Source organism: Daphnia pulex, chromosome 2, assembly GCF_021134715.1.
Source record: "Daphnia pulex isolate KAP4 chromosome 2, ASM2113471v1".
Lineage (NCBI taxonomy): Eukaryota > Metazoa > Arthropoda > Branchiopoda > Diplostraca > Daphniidae > Daphnia > Daphnia pulex.
Window position 1 is genome coordinate 7690427 of NC_060018.1, and position 20622 is coordinate 7711048.

The 20622-nt window shown below is 39.0% G+C and overlaps 1 protein-coding gene and 2 long non-coding RNA genes across 3 annotated transcripts; 1 reads left to right on the forward strand and 2 right to left on the reverse strand.

Moving 5' to 3' along the window:
* Nucleotides 1-3147: 3147 nt before the first annotated feature.
* LOC124203057 lies at nucleotides 3148-4009 on the reverse strand. Its single transcript, XR_006878419.1, has 3 exons — nucleotides 3846-4009; nucleotides 3460-3775; nucleotides 3148-3398 (listed from the first exon to the last, which is right to left on the reverse strand). It is a non-coding gene; the product is annotated as an uncharacterized LOC124203057 (long non-coding RNA).
* Nucleotides 4010-13683: 9674 nt separating this feature from the next.
* Nucleotides 13684-15153, forward strand: LOC124209604 (protein ALP1-like). The gene is made up of 5 exons (XM_046607662.1): nucleotides 13684-13985; nucleotides 14054-14207; nucleotides 14279-14407; nucleotides 14479-14783; nucleotides 14845-15153. Exons 1-5 carry the CDS (start codon nucleotides 13740-13742, stop codon nucleotides 15151-15153), a joined length of 1143 nt encoding a protein of 380 aa, XP_046463618.1. The 5' UTR covers nucleotides 13684-13739.
* A 221-nt stretch (nucleotides 15154-15374) lies between these two features.
* On the reverse strand, nucleotides 15375-18502 carry LOC124209609. Its single transcript, XR_006880999.1, has 4 exons — nucleotides 18456-18502; nucleotides 16289-18396; nucleotides 15553-16223; nucleotides 15375-15490 (listed from the first exon to the last, which is right to left on the reverse strand). It is a non-coding gene; the product is annotated as an uncharacterized LOC124209609 (long non-coding RNA).
* Between the last annotated feature and the right edge of the window lie 2120 nt (nucleotides 18503-20622).

Below are 20622 nucleotides of genomic sequence, written 5' to 3' on the forward strand. Positions count from 1 at the left end.
AAAGAAGCTAAACATTTATCTTAGGGATTCATTTGATACTGTTATTAAAATGGTTTAAAAATTAACCATTCATAGGCACATCGTCACATCACATAAAATTTCTTTCATACTGTAATTTCTCTACAAACATATGAAAATAAAATACTAACATGCTGTTGAAATCACTAGTTATGCCATTTAAGTTTACAAGATGAGAGCGAAGACAAGAAGGGAAAGAGGTTTCTTGACTTTGGACCATATCGTTCGTGTTGCAATAGCAATCATCGGCTATATTTAGATTGATTCTCAAACATAAAATTATTGGTAGTGGAGTCACAGCAAAACTGCATAATAATATTTAAAGTGTTAGTTTATTTCAGTATCATTAGTTTACTACAGTTATTCTTCTAAAATGTACTTAATATTATTATGGAATTATGGTTAGTTGAAATGTCTTATTTTACAGAGCTATCAGAATTTCTTTCGGACGATTAAAATCTAAAAACTGATATGTTGTTGGGGAATCACATTTTCTATTTCACTTAATTCTTGTTTAATTCCACTGACATGCTATTTTTAATGACTTTAGAATCCGGTGATGAGTTCTAAAATGGAAACTCACCCTTGTGTCTTGTATGCTGCATGGAGAAGTTGCCATAAGATGTTTTCCAAAAGGACAATTCTTGTAAAGGAATAAAATGTCATCGTCAAGAAGCATGTATTTTTTTGCCAATCAATAATTATAAAGCTATAAATTGCTTTTGATTGGCCTTTTTACAATCAATCGGGCATTATCTTGTTAATTTTTTGGCGAAAGCCGCTAATTTTTAAGTATTATAGTTTAATGGAAAACTTAATTTCGTCAATGGTGCTTGGCCATAAGGCGCCGTGTAAACCACGGCTGCCGCGCGGCTGAAAATAATTTGACGGTCTGTCACTATTAATTTCATAAATAAGCTATTTTACACGTTGTTTTTCTGAAAATTTGATAATTTATAAAATAAAAGACGTAAAAAACGAGGGAATTTATTAATAATTTATTTATAATTAAAAGTACTATATTTTTTCGAAAATAAAAAAAATTTAATTTAAAATTGATTTTTTTTTACATAATTTTTAATATTTTCACGGGGGGGGTTTTGGATGTAACACTTTAAACACTACATTAACGAAGCTCATTTAAAAATTTCTGGATACATTTTGTTCGAGGTTAACAATTAATTACCCTATACTAAAAACGAAATGTGGATCAGAGCTCGGGAAACAAGACAACTGATGCGGGAGATTTTTGAAGAAGTCAGGAAACTGTAGGAACCATTGCAGCGTTACACCTCAAATAAGTCCTCTTATTATTACATAGACATCCTAATGTTGCCATTGCATTTGACAGCAAACTTCAACGGTCAATGGAGCGCGAAAGAAGAATTAAATGCCGTCCACACTCTATCGACGAAGCAGGGGAAGCTTTAATTAATAATCCACATTACAAGTATTTAATGTTCCAGCGATTCATTTATTTCATTACATTTATTAGGGAAACCCCGACCGAACTTTTTCCTAACTTTTCGTGCGATGTCAAATGTATGAAAAAAGAGAGAGTAAATTTTTGTTGGATACTATTACGTTATGGCGTTTTTATCCCAATAGTAGGACTAAAGATAGAAATTCCCTCTTTTATCATGGGAGGGTTCATACTGAAACAGGAACAACACTTGTTTTCATATCTAGAAATTATACCGATTTTGCGATCTTAGGAAGAGATAGCCTGCGACGCAAATTTTGGTAATCTTCCATTTCTTTTTGCGCAGCTTTTTAAATCCACGTTGCTGCCTATGCAGTAAGTTAATTTCAATTTAATTATGTTTTATGTATATTTGATTAATAGCGCTGCTAAAAGTGAGAGTGCACTCTCACTTTTTGTTCCCTACTATTCATGGTAGATTCTTTCATTTTACTATCATAAGTGGGGAAAAGTAGAGAAAAACCCCAATTTCTCTACTTTCCCATACCTTAAGTAAGAAAATGGCACATTGTAACCGTACGAAACTTTTAGCTAGTTCTTTACTAGAAATAGCTAAAAGAATAGTGAAATGGGGTATTTCCAAAGGTCTTGATTTTGTGAAATTTAACTAACAAACTCTAAGAACCTTATCGTCATACATTTGCCAGAGCTAAATACAAAATACCAGTAGACCTACTATTACATGGAAAAGCTATAACACCAATACAAACCCCGCTAATTGTCCTTTAGCAGCAATTAACAACAACTGTCGCCAATTTTCGTTTTCAACAGCCACTAAAGTGACCTTAAGTTTCTGAATATTAACTAGGCCTATACTCATCAGAATAAACACCACGGTAATGAAGTTCAGATATTTAAATGCATTTCCCCTGTTCTTGTGCCACATCAAATTTCTTTCGCATACTAAAACCGTGGTACCCAAACCAGAATCAGCCACTCGGTTACAGGCGTATTATTTTAGGAGCATTACTTTCTCTTCCAGCGAACCTTTAGTTTTTGGAAATTGTTTCTGTGTCTGCTCGATTGAAACACGATGTTGCGTTTCTTAGGTGTAATTTTCCTCCCCTGGGTGACCTTAAAAATATTTTACGCACTTTTGTGATGTTTCTTTTTCCTGGAATGTGGGGAAATCCTATTTCACCTTTTTCTCCCACTTTATACTGGTATCTTTTGAGACCCCTTTTGACACCAATGATTTGTTTTTTAGCTCTTTGTAGCATCAAGAATTATTTTCATCTGACTTGGATGGTGGCTTGCTGTTGTTTTTTTTTTTTACTAATGACTTTTTCAAAGGCTCTTTTTATTTTTTGCACAGACTATTTAGGGTTTCATTTATCGTATTATTTCCCTCTTGTTTTTATAATTTTGCCTCTCACCATCATATCTGCTTATGAAGACATGCCAAAAAGTCGTGCGCAGTTTACGCCGATGCGCACCACAGCGGCCGATAGCAGAACTAAGATTGTTATTACGCTTGACACCATTTGTAATAACAATCTTAGTTCTGCTATCGGCCGCTGTGGTGCGCATCGGCGTAAACTGCGCACGACTTTTTGGCATGTCATCTACTTTTTTATTGGAATAACATCTATACACTCTTAACTATATACGTTCAGAAAAATTCTCTTGACAAGATGACTTCGATAACATATTGAAAATGTGTTTATGTAAACCGTATGAAGAAATGTGACATACTATGTACAGATATTCAATTTTCAAGTCCGAAACAAGTTTAACATTAAAGCAAATATAATTTAAAACATTCAAAAGTTATTCCAAAAGAAATTCAAATTTTTACTTTTAAGTTTTAACGTTAAATAATTAGTTATCGTCTTACGTTAAATGACTAAAGAAATACAATACTTTCCAGTAGTAGTGATTTAGATTCCCTCCTTTCCTGTTGTAAGTAAAAACATAAGTTGTAGACAATTTTTTAAGCTCTACGATTTTTCTTATACTTTAACCGCTTCTCTTCTTTTGCTGCTTCCTACGCTTCTTTTGGACATTCCCTCGTAGATTATTTTTGACTTTCCCTCGTTTTTTCTTCTTGACTTTCCCTCATTTATTCTTCTTGAATTTCCCTCGTTGATTCTTCTTGAATTTCCCTCCTCCATTCTTTTGAACTTTGCCATTTTGTTTCTTGACATTTCTCTCTTCCAAAATTTTAGGTAGCTTGTCCATTTTCATAGCGTCTTCAAGAGTGATAACCGAAGCAACTTTCATAATAAATCTACCTCTCTTTTGAGGCCACTCACCAAGAAATAGTGGCTTCATCTGAAAAAAACAAGCAAAACAATCATTGGTGTTAGATTTACTATTGCCATTTAATTGTGTTTTGTCTTACATTTTGTAAATAATCAGCATTAAAGATTATCATGCAGTTTATGTGCCAAGTTTCACTTTTAATGTAGCTTTTGCAAAACTTTCTAAGAATGTACAACATACAACAATTTCCTGGCAGTGTGTAGCTTGACAACAGAGTGGTTTGCTATCTAACACTGTTTTCAGTTGTCGTTGAAGACGTGCCATTACCACAGGCCCTGCTCCAACCGTTTGGATAAGTAGGCCGATAAGTTTTATCTCAAAGTTTGTCAAGATAATTTTCAAATAATGAGTCCAACTTCCAAATAGGAAGTACAGCCTGAGAAGAAACCAATTTTTTAAGTTGGGCTTCATGCTCACATATTGTGATATGGTGTTTGGCATACCTGAAAAGTTAATGATATAAAAACAGCTGAAGACGTAGAGTGATTCCAAATTCAATTCATTCAAGATCCAACCGGAATGCAGCTGCCATATTGATTTGTTATCATTAAAACAAATATTTATTATTGCAAATGATGAAAACGATAAAATTTACACTTACCCCAATCAAATTGAAGATCCGTCGGGTTTTTGGGAAACTTCGGTTGCTTCTTTCGTTGCAACGCCCTAATAATGTTGTCCTTCACTGGGAGATTGCGCGATGGATCTTTTGCGAACTCCACCATCATTTTTTCTCTACTACTCCCCTACCTGAGGCTAGCGGATTGCTGATAGCCTGTGCCTTCGCTTTCATGAGAACTGAAGCATCCCTAGAGATGTCCAGGTTGGTTGAGCAGGTATGAGGTACTCTGAGGGTGAAGTTGGCATCACATTGCGACACCCGAGAACGGCAGAAATTCGGGTTTGTGTGCTTATTACAGCGCCACGCTACCGATCGCTTGTTGGTCCGCTTCTCGTGGTAGCTGTGACCAACCCCATCGAATAACGTATTGCGCTCGCTGAAAAATAAAACACATTATTTGGGAAATATAACATAAACGAAATAATTTGCATACTTTTTCATCGCTTTCTCTGTGATGTGCCAGACAGGCTCATCATCTTCGGATGACTTGAGATCATCATCTTTAATTATCGACATCCTGGATGGCTATTGGCTGGTAGTGTAGCAGTTCGACAGCGTCTTCCGCAACTGGAACGGTAACTTCTAATCGGCTACTAGCTTCTCCAACGGGAGTGGTAGTAAACGTCACTAGAAAAAAATTCGATTAAATGAGATAAAAGTACACAAATACACTTGCGTCACCAATTCTTCATTTAACATTTGACGCATTCAATCGAGATCCATCATCTACCATAAGAATTTAAAGATTACCAAATTTAGACTGGGTTCTAACCCGGGTCGACCGGGTTGGATGGTTTAACGATAAGCACATAGTTAAGTAGTTTACATATTTAATTTAATAATATGAGACCCTTATAAATAGCAATTACTACTTTACAATTTAAAAAAAAACTTACTGGGCGTACACGTTTAGCTGGTTGAGGAGGCTCAGCACTAATACAAATAAAATTACCCAATCACATCATGTGAATTCAATATTATCAGATCAATTATGACTAATGGTAGTCCTTTAGGAAAGTTCCAGTAGGCTATGCCATAACAAACCTGGAACGGTGATGTGCTCTAAAGGGAGGATTGGTTCCAAAACCACAGACAAAGCTCCGACCAGTGTTCCCGGTGTCCCAAAGGCGTAATGGATCTGTTGCTGAGCAAATTTGTGATAAGTTAACGAATTGATGTTGAGGTCAGCTGCCTATATTAGAAACCAACAAATGAAAACCACAAAAAATTAGGTGCCGCTTAAAAAAAGGAAAATATGCTTGAATTTCACCTGTAGGCAAATTTAAGCAATATTGGATGTATGGCACAGTGATCCCCATCGACTGATAAACAAAAGTCCCTTGGGTGTCTTGTGTTGATTGACACAGGAATCACAGAATGTTCTGATGGAACTGATGTAAGTCGGATCATTGGTTAATTTTGCCAAAAATACCTGAAATTGAGCGTTCCTTGGCCGATTCACGGTCACTTTCGCGTTTTTAGTCGATCTTTTCCTGGTCTTCCAATACTTTGGCCAGGTCATTTTCCAAATATCCAACCTTCTTCCTGTATATTATATCTTCTCTACTTCCTTCCTGCTGTAACAGCTATCGACCGGCCATGCTTCATCCAGACTTGGAGTAAGAAAATTTGTTTGCGTGATTCTTCGTCCGACTTTCTCAGCTCTGCTAGTGCATTCTCGGATGCAGTCTTAATATTTCCTGCCTCCACGGTTGCGATCACTGCCGCTGATGCGAGTATTCCGTTTTGTAAAGGAATCATAGTTTTCCCCAATGCTTCCAGTTGCTATAATAAATCAAATGAAAGAAGAACTATTAATTACAAGTTCTTTCTGGATAACATAATATTTTTAAACAATATATTTGTTATTATTATTCGTGTGTGTGTCAATTTAATGATTCGTGACATTCATATGATAGAATTCGTCTTTTTTGCGACCTGGTTGTCAACAGGCAGCTGTGTTTGGACCCATGGCTGTCAATCCACATCTTGTCTCATGACTATAACATGCAGCTCAATTCCTGACTGTGAACAGGCAATTGTAATGGAGCTCATGACTTCCAACATGCAGCTCAGTTCCTGACTATCAACAGGTAAAAACTGTTTATGAACTCATGATTTCCAACATGCACCTTAGCTTATGACTATAAAAATGCAGCTAACAATTTGCCAACGACGTGGGGTTAAACTTCAACCTAGGATTAAAAATTATAACTTTATTTGACAATACTTACCCATCCAGTGATGGATGATATATCATGTGAAACCTGGAAGAAACAATTAAGAAAGAATTGTCAACAAACCAGCCCTCATTGGGCATTTCATTCCTGACTATATACGTAATATGGAGCTCATGACTTCCCACATGCAGCTCAGTTCCTGACTATCAACAGGTAAAAACTGTTTATTAACTCATGATTTCCAACATGCACCTTAGCTCATGACTATAGAAATGCAGATAACAATTTTCCAACGACGTGGGGTTCAACTTCAACCTAGGATTAAAAATTATAACTTTATTTGAAAATACTTACCCATCCAGTGATGGATGGTATATCATGTGAAACCTGGAAGAAACAATTAAGAAAGAGTTGTCAACAAACCAGCCCTTATTGGGCATTTCATTCCTGACTATATACGTGCAACTGATTGATTGCTTTGTGGCTGACTAGTGAATAAAAGACTTATGGCTCTCATGTAGCCAGCGGTGAGATTTGGTGTTGTAAGTTACGCTAGATAGGTGCCCGTGGCGCAGTCATGACAAGGTGGTTGGGGGTTGAGATCCAGTTGGGAGTTGACGGACACAGCCTTTTTATTGGCCATCTTTTGGCCATGATTTTTCTGTAGCTGATTTGACCAATGGATTAATACCAGTCCTGAGGAGATCTCTGAAATGGACGAGCAATAAATGCTTCATTGTCTCGAGAAACAGTGATATCGAGACGGTACATAGAGCTTGTTGTCAATTCAGGTGGCCGTCATTTCAAGTGCTCCATTTCTTTCAATGAATGCACGTGACTTGGTAAAGTGCACCTCCCTTCATTCTGCAGTAAAGACCCCAACAGCGAATAGATTGATGCCGATAGAGGGAGTATAGAGAACGTCGCTGATAGTGGATTTCTTACTGACACCATTGACTAATGTTACGATGTATATATTTTCTTTTCCAAGGACAGCAGTTCGAGGTCTACCAATCCCGTTGATCCACCTTGAGTCAGTTTCGAATGGTGTGAAGTTACGCAGCATCCATTGTTGATCAGTAATATGACTGGATGCACCAGAATCTCGAAAGATGTCGGTTCTGGAACGATTTTCTGTTGAGAAGCATGCTGTGAGGCCATCAATCCGGCAGTCTTCTAGGGCGAGTTGTGTTCAGCTCATCTCTCTGTTTTATGAAGCATTCTTTCTCTTCGTGGCCATATTTATCACAGTACCCACAGTGTACTGCTTCAGTGTTCTTGAAATCACAGTTCTGTACTTCATGACCAAAACTGTTGCAGTGGCTGCAGCGTCAAAAATCGCGAGAGGGTTTATTTTTCAGCAGCCCGGGTTCATTTCGGGTGCATTGAGTGATGCCCCTCGACCTCTTTGAGGATTGGGACTTCGCCTAAGTGATAAATTCTGTTGTTTTTCAAATTGGACAAACCACCAAATGCGATGAGCCTCAGTGGGCATTGGCTTGATTTGTCAGTCGTCCTTGACTTAGCCTCTAATTAATGGATTAAGTTTCGTGTTCGCCAAAGAAAGCCTGGTCAGCAGAGCTGAGTCCCCCATTTGTAAGATTTAGTCGTTCCTCTTCTCTTACGAGTCTTGAGGTTAAGTTTTCTAAAGTTCAATCAGCAATCGGACAGCTCTCAAATGAACATCTAAAATAATGAAGACTTCCTGGAAAAGTGGTGAGAATCTTTCTACAGATTTCTCATCATCCATGGCAATACCAACTGCTCGAATTTGTTGGGCAATAAGCTTGATAGACTCAATGTGAGCTCTTATGCAGAGTTCAGGCTTTAGCATGTAGTTTAGAAACTCTTGTACAAGATACAGTTTCCTTTCTGTGGAATTCTGTTGGTATCTGCTAGTCAGTAAAATCCAAATTTTGCGGGTAGTTTGGCGAGTAAGTAAAAATGTTGCTGTTCTTGATTACAACTTGCGAAGAAATGCATTGCCAGATTATCATCCTGATATCATTTGTAAATCAGTGCTTTGTTTGTAACCACTGGTGGAACAGCATTGTTATAATAAAACAAAAACCAGCAAAACAACGTCTCAATTTTGCACGTTTTGTGCCAAACCAATGCTGACTAATAACAGCTGCATACATGAGGACCAAATAGACACAGTCCCTCCAGGAGCCACTTTGATTGCCCGATGAAATTGGTAAACAGTTCGGTCTTTCAGGGTCTCCTGAACAAAACCCCATGCATTCAAAGATACCTCCTTCTGCAAATTAACGACAAATTTTCAGGATAAATTACAAATTATCTAAAGAAAACATTTAAACCTCTTCGAGAGATGAGCATTCTGCGTGATTCCGGGGCGATGACGTCACTTCCAATCTGTTTTTGGAATTTCACAATGGTCATGAGTACATTCATTCATTAAAACGAGTTAAAAGTATCTCGTGGAATGATTAACCTACCGGGTTTCTTCGCCTGCAACCAGCTTACTGAGTCCTAAAAACTTCTTGTCACTTTGACACACTTTGAGCTGATTATATCGGGTTTCTAGCTGCTGGACCTTTTGCTCGGCTTAAATGAGGTCACTTTTAGATTTGTTGTACCTATTTGAAAAAATGAGAACCGAACTTGTTAAACCCCTAGATTTTCCCAAGAAATCAAATCCATTTTTGATAAAAACTCTACTTACTTTAGAAGAGTTTTTACCAACTCAGCTTTGTCCCATCCTGCTTCTAGCTCAATTCTTTTCTTTTCTTAAGATTTTTCAAGCAAGATCAATGTTGATTTTCATGTTCGATAGATAAGAAGACCCTCTGCAATGTCTCCAAAATACAGACTTCCTGCTGTTGGAGCAATTCTTTTAGTTTTTTTGGAACTCTTTGTTCCAAAAAGCTAACGAACAAAAAAACTTTTAACGTCATGAGGCGATAAGCCGACTTTTTTGTTCTAGTGAGGAATAAGGAGCATTCCTTAGTTTAGCATCAGTTGACGCAGCAATACCGAGGCTTCCCTGACCCCATCAACTTGCTGTCTACTCGAGCCAGGCCTATTGACCATCAAGTCTGAAATAGTTGCAAAGTGCCAGAATTCGAGGGTGGACGTGGGGCAGACGAGATACCATGGTGAAGGATGAGCTTCGCTTGATGGCTTGAGTACCCATCCAGTCTATCGCAAATGATGGATGGTCCAAAGCTCCCATCGTCGAGTTCCAAGACAGAATGCTTTGAATAACCCTCGAATATTTGTTCTTATTTTTGTGTCTATATATGTGTGTGTGTGTGTGTTTACGACGAACGATTGGGCCCCTGTGTTGATTAGCTTACAGACAACATTGGGTTAAATTTCTGTGTTGAATGTTTAAACCTCACCCGCCAAGACCCCAAATTGTTGGGTACCTACTTGCTGACCTAAAACAACTGGCGGATAGTTAAGTGGTTATCGGTTGCCGTTTAATTTTTTTCCCCTTTTTCATGTTACACATTAATTTTCGGTCACCAGTCGCTCTAGCACGTCTCATTATCACTACTAACTTACCACTCCTTGGCTGATGTCGTTTAAGTTGCTGCTAGATCGACAACGTGTCAAAGTCACAGATCCCCTACGACCAAGGGTAACTATAAAACAAAAAAAAAAATACAATAAAGCCCCTCTCAATCTTTACTTAATCCTTACCTTTTGGTTATTTCGTTCACGTTTTTTATATGAGCTAAGAAGGCTGCGAAATCATCGACTAAAACTTATCGTAAAGCTTATCAACGCAGGCCTAGTGCTAAACGAAATCACCGTAAAAGGCGTACAACTACCCAAAGAAGTCAGGTGAAATCACGCCAAAGATTCCCTTCGGCCAAGAAGCGGTAGTGTATATTCTGTTACGTTGAAGGCCACAGGTACAGGAACTGTCCCATTCACAAGTAGTGGTTGGAAACCAGAAGGCGTAAAAGCGAGGGCGACCGACAAGCAAGTGTCCGTGAGTAAATTGTTTATTTTTGTTTGTCAATGCCTTACATTGTAAATAAAAGTCAACCTTATTTTTTTATTTTGGTCTGACTAGCTTTGAGCGATCATGACCTACAGGCCAACTGTTTCCAAACTCGGAATTTTCTGTGAATTTGTGAGTAAGGCGTATGATACCCACTCGCATTACAGCGGTGGAATACTGAACATTCTACCCCCCGACAACGGAACACTTTTTATCTCTTAAAACACATTGTGAAGCCATCAGTAATGCCACATTGGCAAGAGTACGAAAAAAAGCGAGATAAAATTCCACAAAGAAGATCTCTCATGTGTCGCTTGATCAATTCATTAGGAGACGCGTTAAGCCTTCGCTGAATAAAGCAGGATTTGCCACTTGTGGTTCCAATTCCTTTTGGCCGGAAAATTTCCAATTGTTCGACGTTTGTCTTTTTTCTTATCCTTTTGTGTGTTTTTTTGCTTAATGTTTTGGGTTTTTCCCATGGCCATCGTTTTTTTTTGTTGTTTAATGTTTGGGGGTTTCCCCATGGTAATCCCCAAACCCATTTACTAGAAGTCTTCCAAACTTGAGTGCGACATTTCTTCCATACCACAAAAACCCTAGAACAAAAATACATGAAATAAATGTCTGTCAATTGTTAGCCCGAGATACACGTTGAAAATTTGAACTTGACCAGCGCTAACTATCTTCACAGTGGCTTACCAAAGTATTGGATCGTGTAAGTTGTAAGTATTAAAAAAAATTATATGCAGAAATTCCCCATTATTTCACCTAATTGTGTTATTCATTTCTATGTTTGGAATACAGGTGTTCCTGAACGGCACGCCACACGTCTTCTGCAACTGCTAAAAAAGCTGTACCCAATCGAGTTTAAGAAATTCTCCAACTTTCAATAGTGAGTGACCTGAGTCTTCTACATGAAATACTTTTTGCTTTTTGATTCTAGTTATTTTCTTTTTTCCACTTTTATCTGGCTATTCACAAGAACTGCGTGTGTCATGCCACATGTGCTTATGGTGGCCGACCTCCTATACCTTTTTCACTGCATCAAACAGGAACCGGGTCATTTAGTTTTGATCTACCCCAGTGCGTTTCATATGGTTGTCAACGCGGGTCCCAATTGCGACGAGGCTATCAACCTGTGTATATCACAGTGGGAGCGTTTCGCCCACAAGCCCGAGTGCACGTGTAAGACAGAATACACTGCAGTGCAAGAGAAGTTAGACTTGTCAACATGCTCACCAACTTAGGAAGTGTACACTGATGGGAAAGTAAACACTGACGTTGCACATGCGGGTCATAGTGGTAAATTTTTATTAGTGAGAAACAAAAAGTAACCCCTTTCATTAAATATTTCTTTGTTATCTAGATTATGACATTGATTATTGGGCAAGCGACGCCGCTGAACCTGGATGCCCTCAGCAGGAATTTCAGCTTACGTGCTAGACGAAGGGGCTGCCTCGACATTATCTTACTAACCGGACAACACTCGCGTTTCCAAGGAAGTTTGCTTGTTTGCGGAAGAGCATCCACCATTAAAAGATTGCTACAATATGGATGAGGGCAAACTGGAAGCAACGAGTCCACATCTGGTCGCCGACATTGACATAGACTGTACAGTCAACATTCGGTTATTGCTGTCCGACATTCAATTGTTGGCAGCGGACAACCCGTTCAACGACAGGTAATTTTTCTCAGTTGCCTTTGGTTCGTTCAACGGAATATGATTCTGTTTGTGTATCTTTCATTTTTTGGGTCGTTTTTAGCCTGGTTGACTATTCTTATTTTTCCTATATGTCTTCCAAATCCTTTCATCTGCTCGGCTTTTTTTATCACCAAATTAGAAAGGTATGTCAGTTTTATTTACATGTGGGAGTGTGACTCTGTTTGAACTGATAATTTCATTGTTTCCCTTTTTTCCACCCCTTCCCTTCTCCACGTACAGGAAAAATTGGATGGAACCCTGCATGGTCCTGGTTGGTGCCAAAAGCGTATGGTCGTTCCACCATAACTGAAAGGTCGAGCATCTTCAATTGGTTACCTTGGAGGGAACATCGAGGAAGAATCGACTCCTAATGCTGGTCGTGGTCGACATCTTAGCGTTGCAGCTAGAATTGCTGCTGCTGCAGCAGTTCTTCCACCTCCAGTCGGTCGCAGTTGACCTCTTCCTGCTGTTGGAGCAGTTCTACCACCTCCAGTCGGTCGCAGTCGACCTCTTCCTGCTGTCGGAGGAGTTCCACCACCTCCAGTCGGTCGCAGTCGACCACTTCCTTCTGTTAGAGCAGTTCTTCCACCTCCAGTCGGTCCAGTTGAAATTCTTCCTGCTGTTGGAGCAGTTCTTACCACCTCCAGTCGGTCCAGTTGAAATTCTTCCTGCTGTTGGAGCAGTTCTTCCACCTCCAGTCGGTCCAGTTGAAATTCTTCCTGCTGTTGGAGCAGTTCTTCCACCTCCAGTTGGTCCAGTCGAAACTCTTCCTGCTGTTGGAGCAGTTCTTCCACCTCCAGTCGGTCCAGTCGAAATTGTTCCTGCTGTTGGAGCAGTTCTTCCACCTCCAGTCGGTTGTAGTCCTCCTATTCTAACACGTCATATAGGAGTGCAATACGACATGTTCAGATTTTTGACAAAGCATGTTCGGGCAGCAGCTATTGTCAAAAGCGTCGAAATCGTAGATTCTCAGAACTGCGGCGCTTTCCTCATATATTACGTCGTCATAAGTTGACACCCTTGATATAGTTCTATTCTGATTTGTTGTTTTCACTGTTTGTTACTATGTACAATTCTTTCGTTTTATCCTTTGTTCGGTAGTGCGGGACATCGGAAGCTGTCGAGCGCCTAAAATGTGAAAGTAAGAGCTACACTGATTTCGTCTCCTTGGCAAGGCCACGGAGGATGAAAAAAAGGAAGGACATCGCTCCATAAGCCCCTACAGCAAGAAGTGAAGACACCAGGGGTACGTCCAAAGTCCAGAAAAGTTAGCTGGGCTATCTAAGGTGAACGTTTAGACAGCCTTGATATCCTGATTTCTTGAATTGCTATTGGTCCAACGTAAAAAATCGATTATTTGTGGTTTTTTAACTTAGCATCCAATATTTTCGTCTAGGTTGCCAAACATCAGAATATGTAGCAGTGAAAGTCAGCTGTTGCTTTGTTTGAGTTCACCCCGTCACCCGTCATTTTGAAAGAAAGACACAGTGAAAATGGACGGCCTCCTGAATTTTCTTGCATTTGATGACAACGACGCTGATGTTGCTTCGTTGGTTATTCAATTGTGGCTTCGCAGAAAATCTCCATTACAAGTGTGGTTAAAAGAAAAAAGAAGAACTCTGCAACGCATTTTGAGAAACACTCGAATCGGTATGTTGAATTTCATCCAACAAACGCTGCCTAGATATCCCGACATACAGTTTTTTGAAAACTTTAGAATGTCACGAACTACTTTCCAGGTACTTACATGTAATGTTTTACGCTATATGTCTCACATAATAATCAATGTTTATCTTATTATTAACAGGATATTTTGACAGAATTTGGGGAAAGTGTAGATGTTAGACATCGTGGAGAACACAACGAAGTTCCCTTTTCTCTCAAATTCTTAGTAACCATATGGTGGCTAGGGAATCAAGAAACTTTCCGCCAAATTGCCGATAGGTTTGGAACTACCAGAGGTAACTTTACTTCAGATTGAAATTGTTGCTGACAAAGTTAGATGTTTACTAGTCCCTTCACCTTATTCCAGGGAACGCCCATCACATTGTAAAAACAACTCTAATAGTTATTGGAGAACGAGCTGTTGATTACATTAAATGGCCAACTGGAGCAGAGATGGAGGAAGTGGTATCAAAACATACTTTCCCGAACACAATAGGTACTTGCAAAATCTGCTCTGTACCCAATCTTATTTGTTCTTTGTTTTCACTGCTTCTTTACTGATTTTAGGGATGATTGACACAACGGATATATTAATAAAACAACCTTTAAGGCATTTGGCAGCCTATACCAATCGGAAATCCACGACATCAGTAAAAATACAGGGTGTATGTGACTCTAGGAAATGTTTCTTGGACATAAGTGCAGGCTGGCCTGGTTCTATGCACGATGCCAGGATTTATGGCATGTCATCACTTTCTGGTGCTATAAATGAAAAGTTAGCTGGCACAAATTTCTACATGCTAGGAGACTCTGCATATCCCCTGAGTGCACGACTGATGAAACCATACAGAAATGGTGGTTTCCTAAACCAGGTATATAAGTATGAAAAAGATATTTGAGAAGCGAAAGCGCTAATATTTTGTTATTGGACAGGCACAGATCAACTACAATCACCAACATAGCCAACAACGATCTACAATTGAATGTACGTTCGCGTTGCTTAAGGGGAAATGGCGGAAACTTAAATATTTAGACGTTACCAATTTGTCTATTATTCCCCATATTCTTGTTGCCGCTTGTGTATTGCACAATTATGTGGTGGATGTTGAAGGCGATGAATGGTACGATGACGATTTTGATAATAACAGTGACGACGAATTTCAATTTAATGCAAACGAGTCTGATGAAGATGAGGAAGATGGCGCTACAGCATTACGAAATAGAATTGCGGCATCTTTATAATTGGTTTTGTGATATTGTGGTCGCGTTTTAAAATTAACACACGTCTAATAAAGTAAGCAAAAAATAACGACTCAATACACACTTTCAAGAAATCTGTTTCATTTCCCATACATAAGAATGAATGTTATTTAGATTCTTGAAGAACCACTAGTCTTTCTAGTAAATTGTTTTTTTGTTGACCCTGTTGACGCAAATCCGCCATGATCTCCAAAAAAGTTGTATTCGATTTGTCACGTTCAGCTTCGTTATCAGCAAGAATTTTGATGATGTCACTTGTTGCTACTCGCTTCCTTTTAGGATTACGCGTTTCCTCTACGTCTTCCTCGTCGTCATGGTCCTAATTGAAAAAAAAACAAAAATCATTACCAATGACAAGGTAAGAAAGAAAATGTTTCATACCCATCGCCGTTTAATAGCCCGGTATCCAGCCGCCCCCGCTTCGATAATATTGTCAGGGTTGACAGCAACATCCTTGCGAAGTAAGTCATCCATTGCGTTCCAAAAAGGCCATTTAGTTTCCCCAGCTGCACCAGTGCTTTATTGGCGGGATTGAATCTGTTTGTAGCGGGCTTTAAGGTTTTTGAATTTGTCCCGACACATTCGAGCAGTAACACCTTTTGCACCTTTTTCTTGTAGTGTGCCAGCTATTTTTCCCACAGTTGGATTGGTTGACGATGTCCAGCAAATTTCTTTTCAAGTGGTTTGTATGTTGCAAGAAGGAGATTTGTTCTTGCTTCCGTAAACCAATAAAGACCTTTTCCATCTTCATCACCTTCACTACTTTCAGCATTTTCCTCATTGTTTGCATACTGCGCTGGATCTTCACCAGGCCAAGCGAGCCAATCTGTTTCTTCTACTTCGTCTTGATTATTGGAAGGGAGTGTAGTGGTTGGGCTATTGGATTTACCACGGCCACGTCCTCCATTGATTCTAATTCCTCCCCTGGCACGTCCACGTCCACGTTCAGTTTCACCACGTCGAATCACAGCATTGACTCCAGCACGACTGCGGCCACGACCTGCGACATTTCCGCTACGATCAGCAATTGTAGCAGTAGTCTTCCTGGTAGTCTGATGAACATCAATAATAATTTTGTTAAAATAAAGGTTTTAAATTCATATATATAAATAGTTACGTGAGATTTATTGGTGGCTGCAATGTCCGGCAGAGAAACGCTAGTGGAAGGTCCGGCAGTATCTTTAATAGGGGACCCAGGGTGATCTTTATCACAGGGAGAAATTTCCGGACTTTATTTAAATTTTTCTACAAGCCGTCGTGCAAATTCTTTTTTCTAAAACCATAAAAAACATGGTTAATACATATATTACATAGAATTATAATTACACATAGAGCTTCTAATAGGATTTCAGAGCGCACATGCCAACAATGTCAAGGCAATAACAAGCTAAGAAATTTACAATTAATTAACAAATTTTGAAAATAAATCTCACCCTTTAACAATCGTTCCTTTTGACTCGATGTTAGCCTAAATTTCCGAATAACACCATCAATAGCAATGGCTGCAATTTCGGTCTCCGACATGTTTGCTCTAGGAAGCTTTCTTTTGAACTGAGTGGCAACAGTTTCACATTTTGCAAGGGGTATCAGCTCTAACGACAAAGGAAGAAAAAAATAGAAGGGTAGGTAAGATACTCGAGAAAAAATGAAAACCTAGGAAAAAAAGAAAAACGGCAGGCGAATTTAAATAATTTTCTTTCTTTTTTTCTACCATTATCCACTGTTGCCAAACTATCAGAATTTTAAAGAGAAATATTCTTTTGAGCCAGCCAATGGCAGTCGCTATGGCTATCAAGGGGCAAGCTAGCATGTAGCTAGCCAGGCTGTCTAAACGTTCAACTTAGATAGCCCAGCTAACTTTTTTTGGACTTTGGACGCACCCCAGTGTACCCCTACTAAAAGTTGCCAGATTTCGGGAACTTAACCTAAAGACCAGCATTGTCAGTTCTAAGAAACGACGTTTTGGTGAAAGTGCCATAAAATTATGTTTCCATGACGACAGTCGTCTGCTGTCTTGATCCCCTTCCAGCTTCGACCACCAGGGACCCAAATCAACAAAAGTTTTCTGATGTTTTTTTCTAGAACTGGCAATGCTGGTTCTTAGGTCGGAGTTTGTAAAAAAAAACATTTAACATGGAAACCAGTCCGTCATGACACTGATCCGGAGTCAAGCTTGACTGGACTGCCCTTGGCATAAGTAGTTTTCCAGGACCGAAAAGGAGAAAAAAAAATATCGAAAACTAATGTTTCACGCTCTCCAAAAGTCGCACAAAGTAAAAAAAAAGCGAGAACATTCTAAAGGGAGCAGCCAATAGGTCTTGCGTGGATTTTAGTTATAGATGCGAGCTTTGGAATATAATTACGTGAGGTGGGATGGAATAAACTGGGCAAAAAAGCACACACGGAAAAGAAGGCACACGTCGAGCGATAAGGTTGTCGAGCCCTAGGGAAAAATGATTAATTTTTATTGGAAAGAATAAACAACATTTCCCATCGCGACGATATTTTTTGGCGCATCGCCAATAAGATTTCTCTTGGACTGAAACGGCCAGGATTTCCTTTGCAGTGGCAATGGATTTTTCCGTTACCATCCACAAGGTAGTAAGGCAATGCAGCTTGCTCAGGCGACCGTCAAAGGAAGTCATTTATTTTATCGTCACCACCTCGTGAAAATCCAACATTAGCGTTGGGATCTTGTTGTATTAGCGATGTGGGTATCACAGAAAAAGTTTTCCATTTTAGCTGTAGAAACAGAACACTGATGTCCTGGGTTTGTGTGATGGACTCCTTGTTCTTGAGTGATGACGTTTACTTCTTCCAAGATTCCGGCATCAACAATCTTGTATTCATTTTTTTGTGTGATAATTTGTTCAAAATTGCGCCGTTTTCTTAAATGAGGATAACAGACGTTAATTCAATGAATGTAAATGCTATTATAGCTTGGTCACAACTCTTCAATACTGCCATTGCCACCAATTGCCGCTGGCGGCTTGGGGTGGGAATCCCCGAATATATAGAAGGAGGGGGGAGAGGGAGACTGTGCTACACACAACAGCTGGTGGCCAAGCTACGCCCGCGATCCAAGCGGCATTTTAAGGAAGCTTCTAAGTCCCTTGATTATTCTGGCTGACGTAAGGGATAGCCGGATAGGGCGTTTGGCTACCTCTCTTGGTAGACCGTGGTGAATCTTTGCGGTTCCCCTCCAAAAAACCCAATCACCTCAAACTGAAATTGAAAGTAAAGGTAAACAAGTGATACATGTATGAAATGTATGTATACAGTACCTACACAAAGTTTGGAAACACGGCGAGTGTTTCAGCGCTTCTAACACGGCGGCTTACGGGCCAAAGTGTCTCCCTTTTTTACGCGATAACTCACGTTTGAGTAATTGCAAAGCAAATTTAAAAAAATCTTCTTGGTGAGGAAATAATTTCCTTTCACCATGATTTTTTGTAGATTTTAGTGAATTGAAGTTTATCCCCTACGAGCTAGATATAAAGTTTGGAAACATCGGCGCGCTCGCCATATGTTTCCATGCTAAAGTGTATGTTACTTTAAAAATTCTAAAACATTCAAATATGTCAATTTTTACTTGAAACTTGCACAAACGGTAGACGACATAGTCGTGTACATTTGGAAAAAGTTTCAAATTTTTTTAATGAAAAGCTGATTTTTGCCGATTTTTTAAAGAAAAAATGCCAGAGAAAAAGGAGAGAACAAAGGGGTTCGAAGGTTTTCCCTCTTCTATTCTTCCCTCAGGGCAGGATACGCTCCACGCGACGTGAGAAGAAAAATAAAAATTTATTAAAAAATCGGCAAAAATCAGCGTTTCATTAAAAAAATTTGAAACTTTGTCCAAATTCGGCTTCGATTGATAGCATCCCGAAGTCGAAGCTCAACGAGACTATGCCCTCTAAAATACAGGGCATGCCTAATTTCGAAATGAATTAAAACCATTTTTTCGAAAAAATCACAACTGTTTTGGAAGACTTGCAAAATTTTTGAAGTGATGTCTGCTAATTTTTCTCCGAATGCAATTTCAGGTTGAGGAAATCACCGTTAGATGCCAAGAATCGCTGGTTCGCTGTAAAAAAAAATCGAAAACCTGATCATTAAGTACAGATATAATCATAGATAAACTACAAAATATAATGTGCGCTTCGATAATTTCTAATTCACTTAGGTTTTAACAACGTAATTTAAACATTTTCGATTGAATAGGGGAGAGCGGGGTTGTATGGGACAAAAAAATAAAAATAACACCGAGTGTAACTTCCTATATCTTTTTAAATATATAGAATTAAGAAAATGTTTCAAATGAACTTTAAAGGCATCTATTTAATATTTCTAAATCGGCTAAAAGAAAGGTTTCTGTCATTACAGGAACTAACATATAACCACTCTGTCCCATCCAACCCCTGTCCCATCCAACCCCGCTCTCCCCTACTCTGGATCGCAAAATTCAGCAAAGTCCAATGAAAAGCTAATCAGTTATTTTAGGTATTTTTTAAATGGCATCTCTGACTTGGGAAAACATCTAATTATGTTCATTATGTAATGTTTCATAATTGGCCTTGATGAAGCTGTAACGGCCCATGGGGCACTGTCACTTTGGTGATATGCGAAGGTGATCAGAATCAGGTCCGTTGCTGAGCGATTAGATGCGCATCTTGTCATGGCAATCGAAGTACTGTCGGTTTTTTTCTGTTTTCCATTAAAAGATTGATTAAGATGAACTAGGGCACATTTCAATTATACGTGAGGCACATTACTGGACATCCACGGAATCACGGAATCGAACTTATAAACTATTTGTTATGGAAAACGGTAGGTTACACAGTGTACTATCGGTACATGCATGGCAAACAATATTTGGATTAAACCAATGTAGGGGAGAGGGGGCTAGTTGGCAGGTAGGGTAAGTTGGCATTTTGCTCGAAATACGATTGCTCTACATTACTCTACACCAAATATGATTGACAACACCCAGATTGCTCATACAAAATTTCAAAAGTATACGACTTCCCCAAAAGGAAAAAAAACGGCAAAAAGTTTTTTTTTGCCTATCAGCAGATTTCATTTTTCTCATAGCATAAAACTCTAAGAGTGTCAGAAAACACAAGCAAAAAATGTTATTAATGTTTGTCTTATTTTTAAAAGAAACCCCACATTTCTTCATTAAAAAGTTATTTAGTTATCAATTTATTTGTTCGAAATGCACCCTGTGGGGTTAGTTGGCAGAAATATGGTGGGGCATGTTGGCATACATATTTCTCACGAGATGCTGAGTTGCAATTTTTCAAAATTCCACCTAGAAATTTTGGAGCAATAGAGAATCGTCCGCTGCCAACTTACCCGTAGGTGGGGCAAGTTGGCAATTTTTTTTTTTGCAGTTTTTCTCAATTTCACAATTTTGTGTAAATGAACATTGTAAACAAATACGATCAATTC

Excerpts from the sequence above, each read along its gene's own strand:
- LOC124209604 (XM_046607662.1), top strand. The coding sequence starts at position 13,740 with ATGGACGGCCTCCTGAATTTTCTTGCATTTGATGACAACGACGCTGAT. Across the intron at positions 13,986-14,053 it reads TGTCACGAACTACTTTCCAG|GATATTTTGACAGAATTTGG; the intron begins GTACTTACATGT and ends TATTATTAACAG. Across the intron at positions 14,784-14,844 it reads ATGGTGGTTTCCTAAACCAG|GCACAGATCAACTACAATCA; the intron begins GTATATAAGTAT and ends GTTATTGGACAG.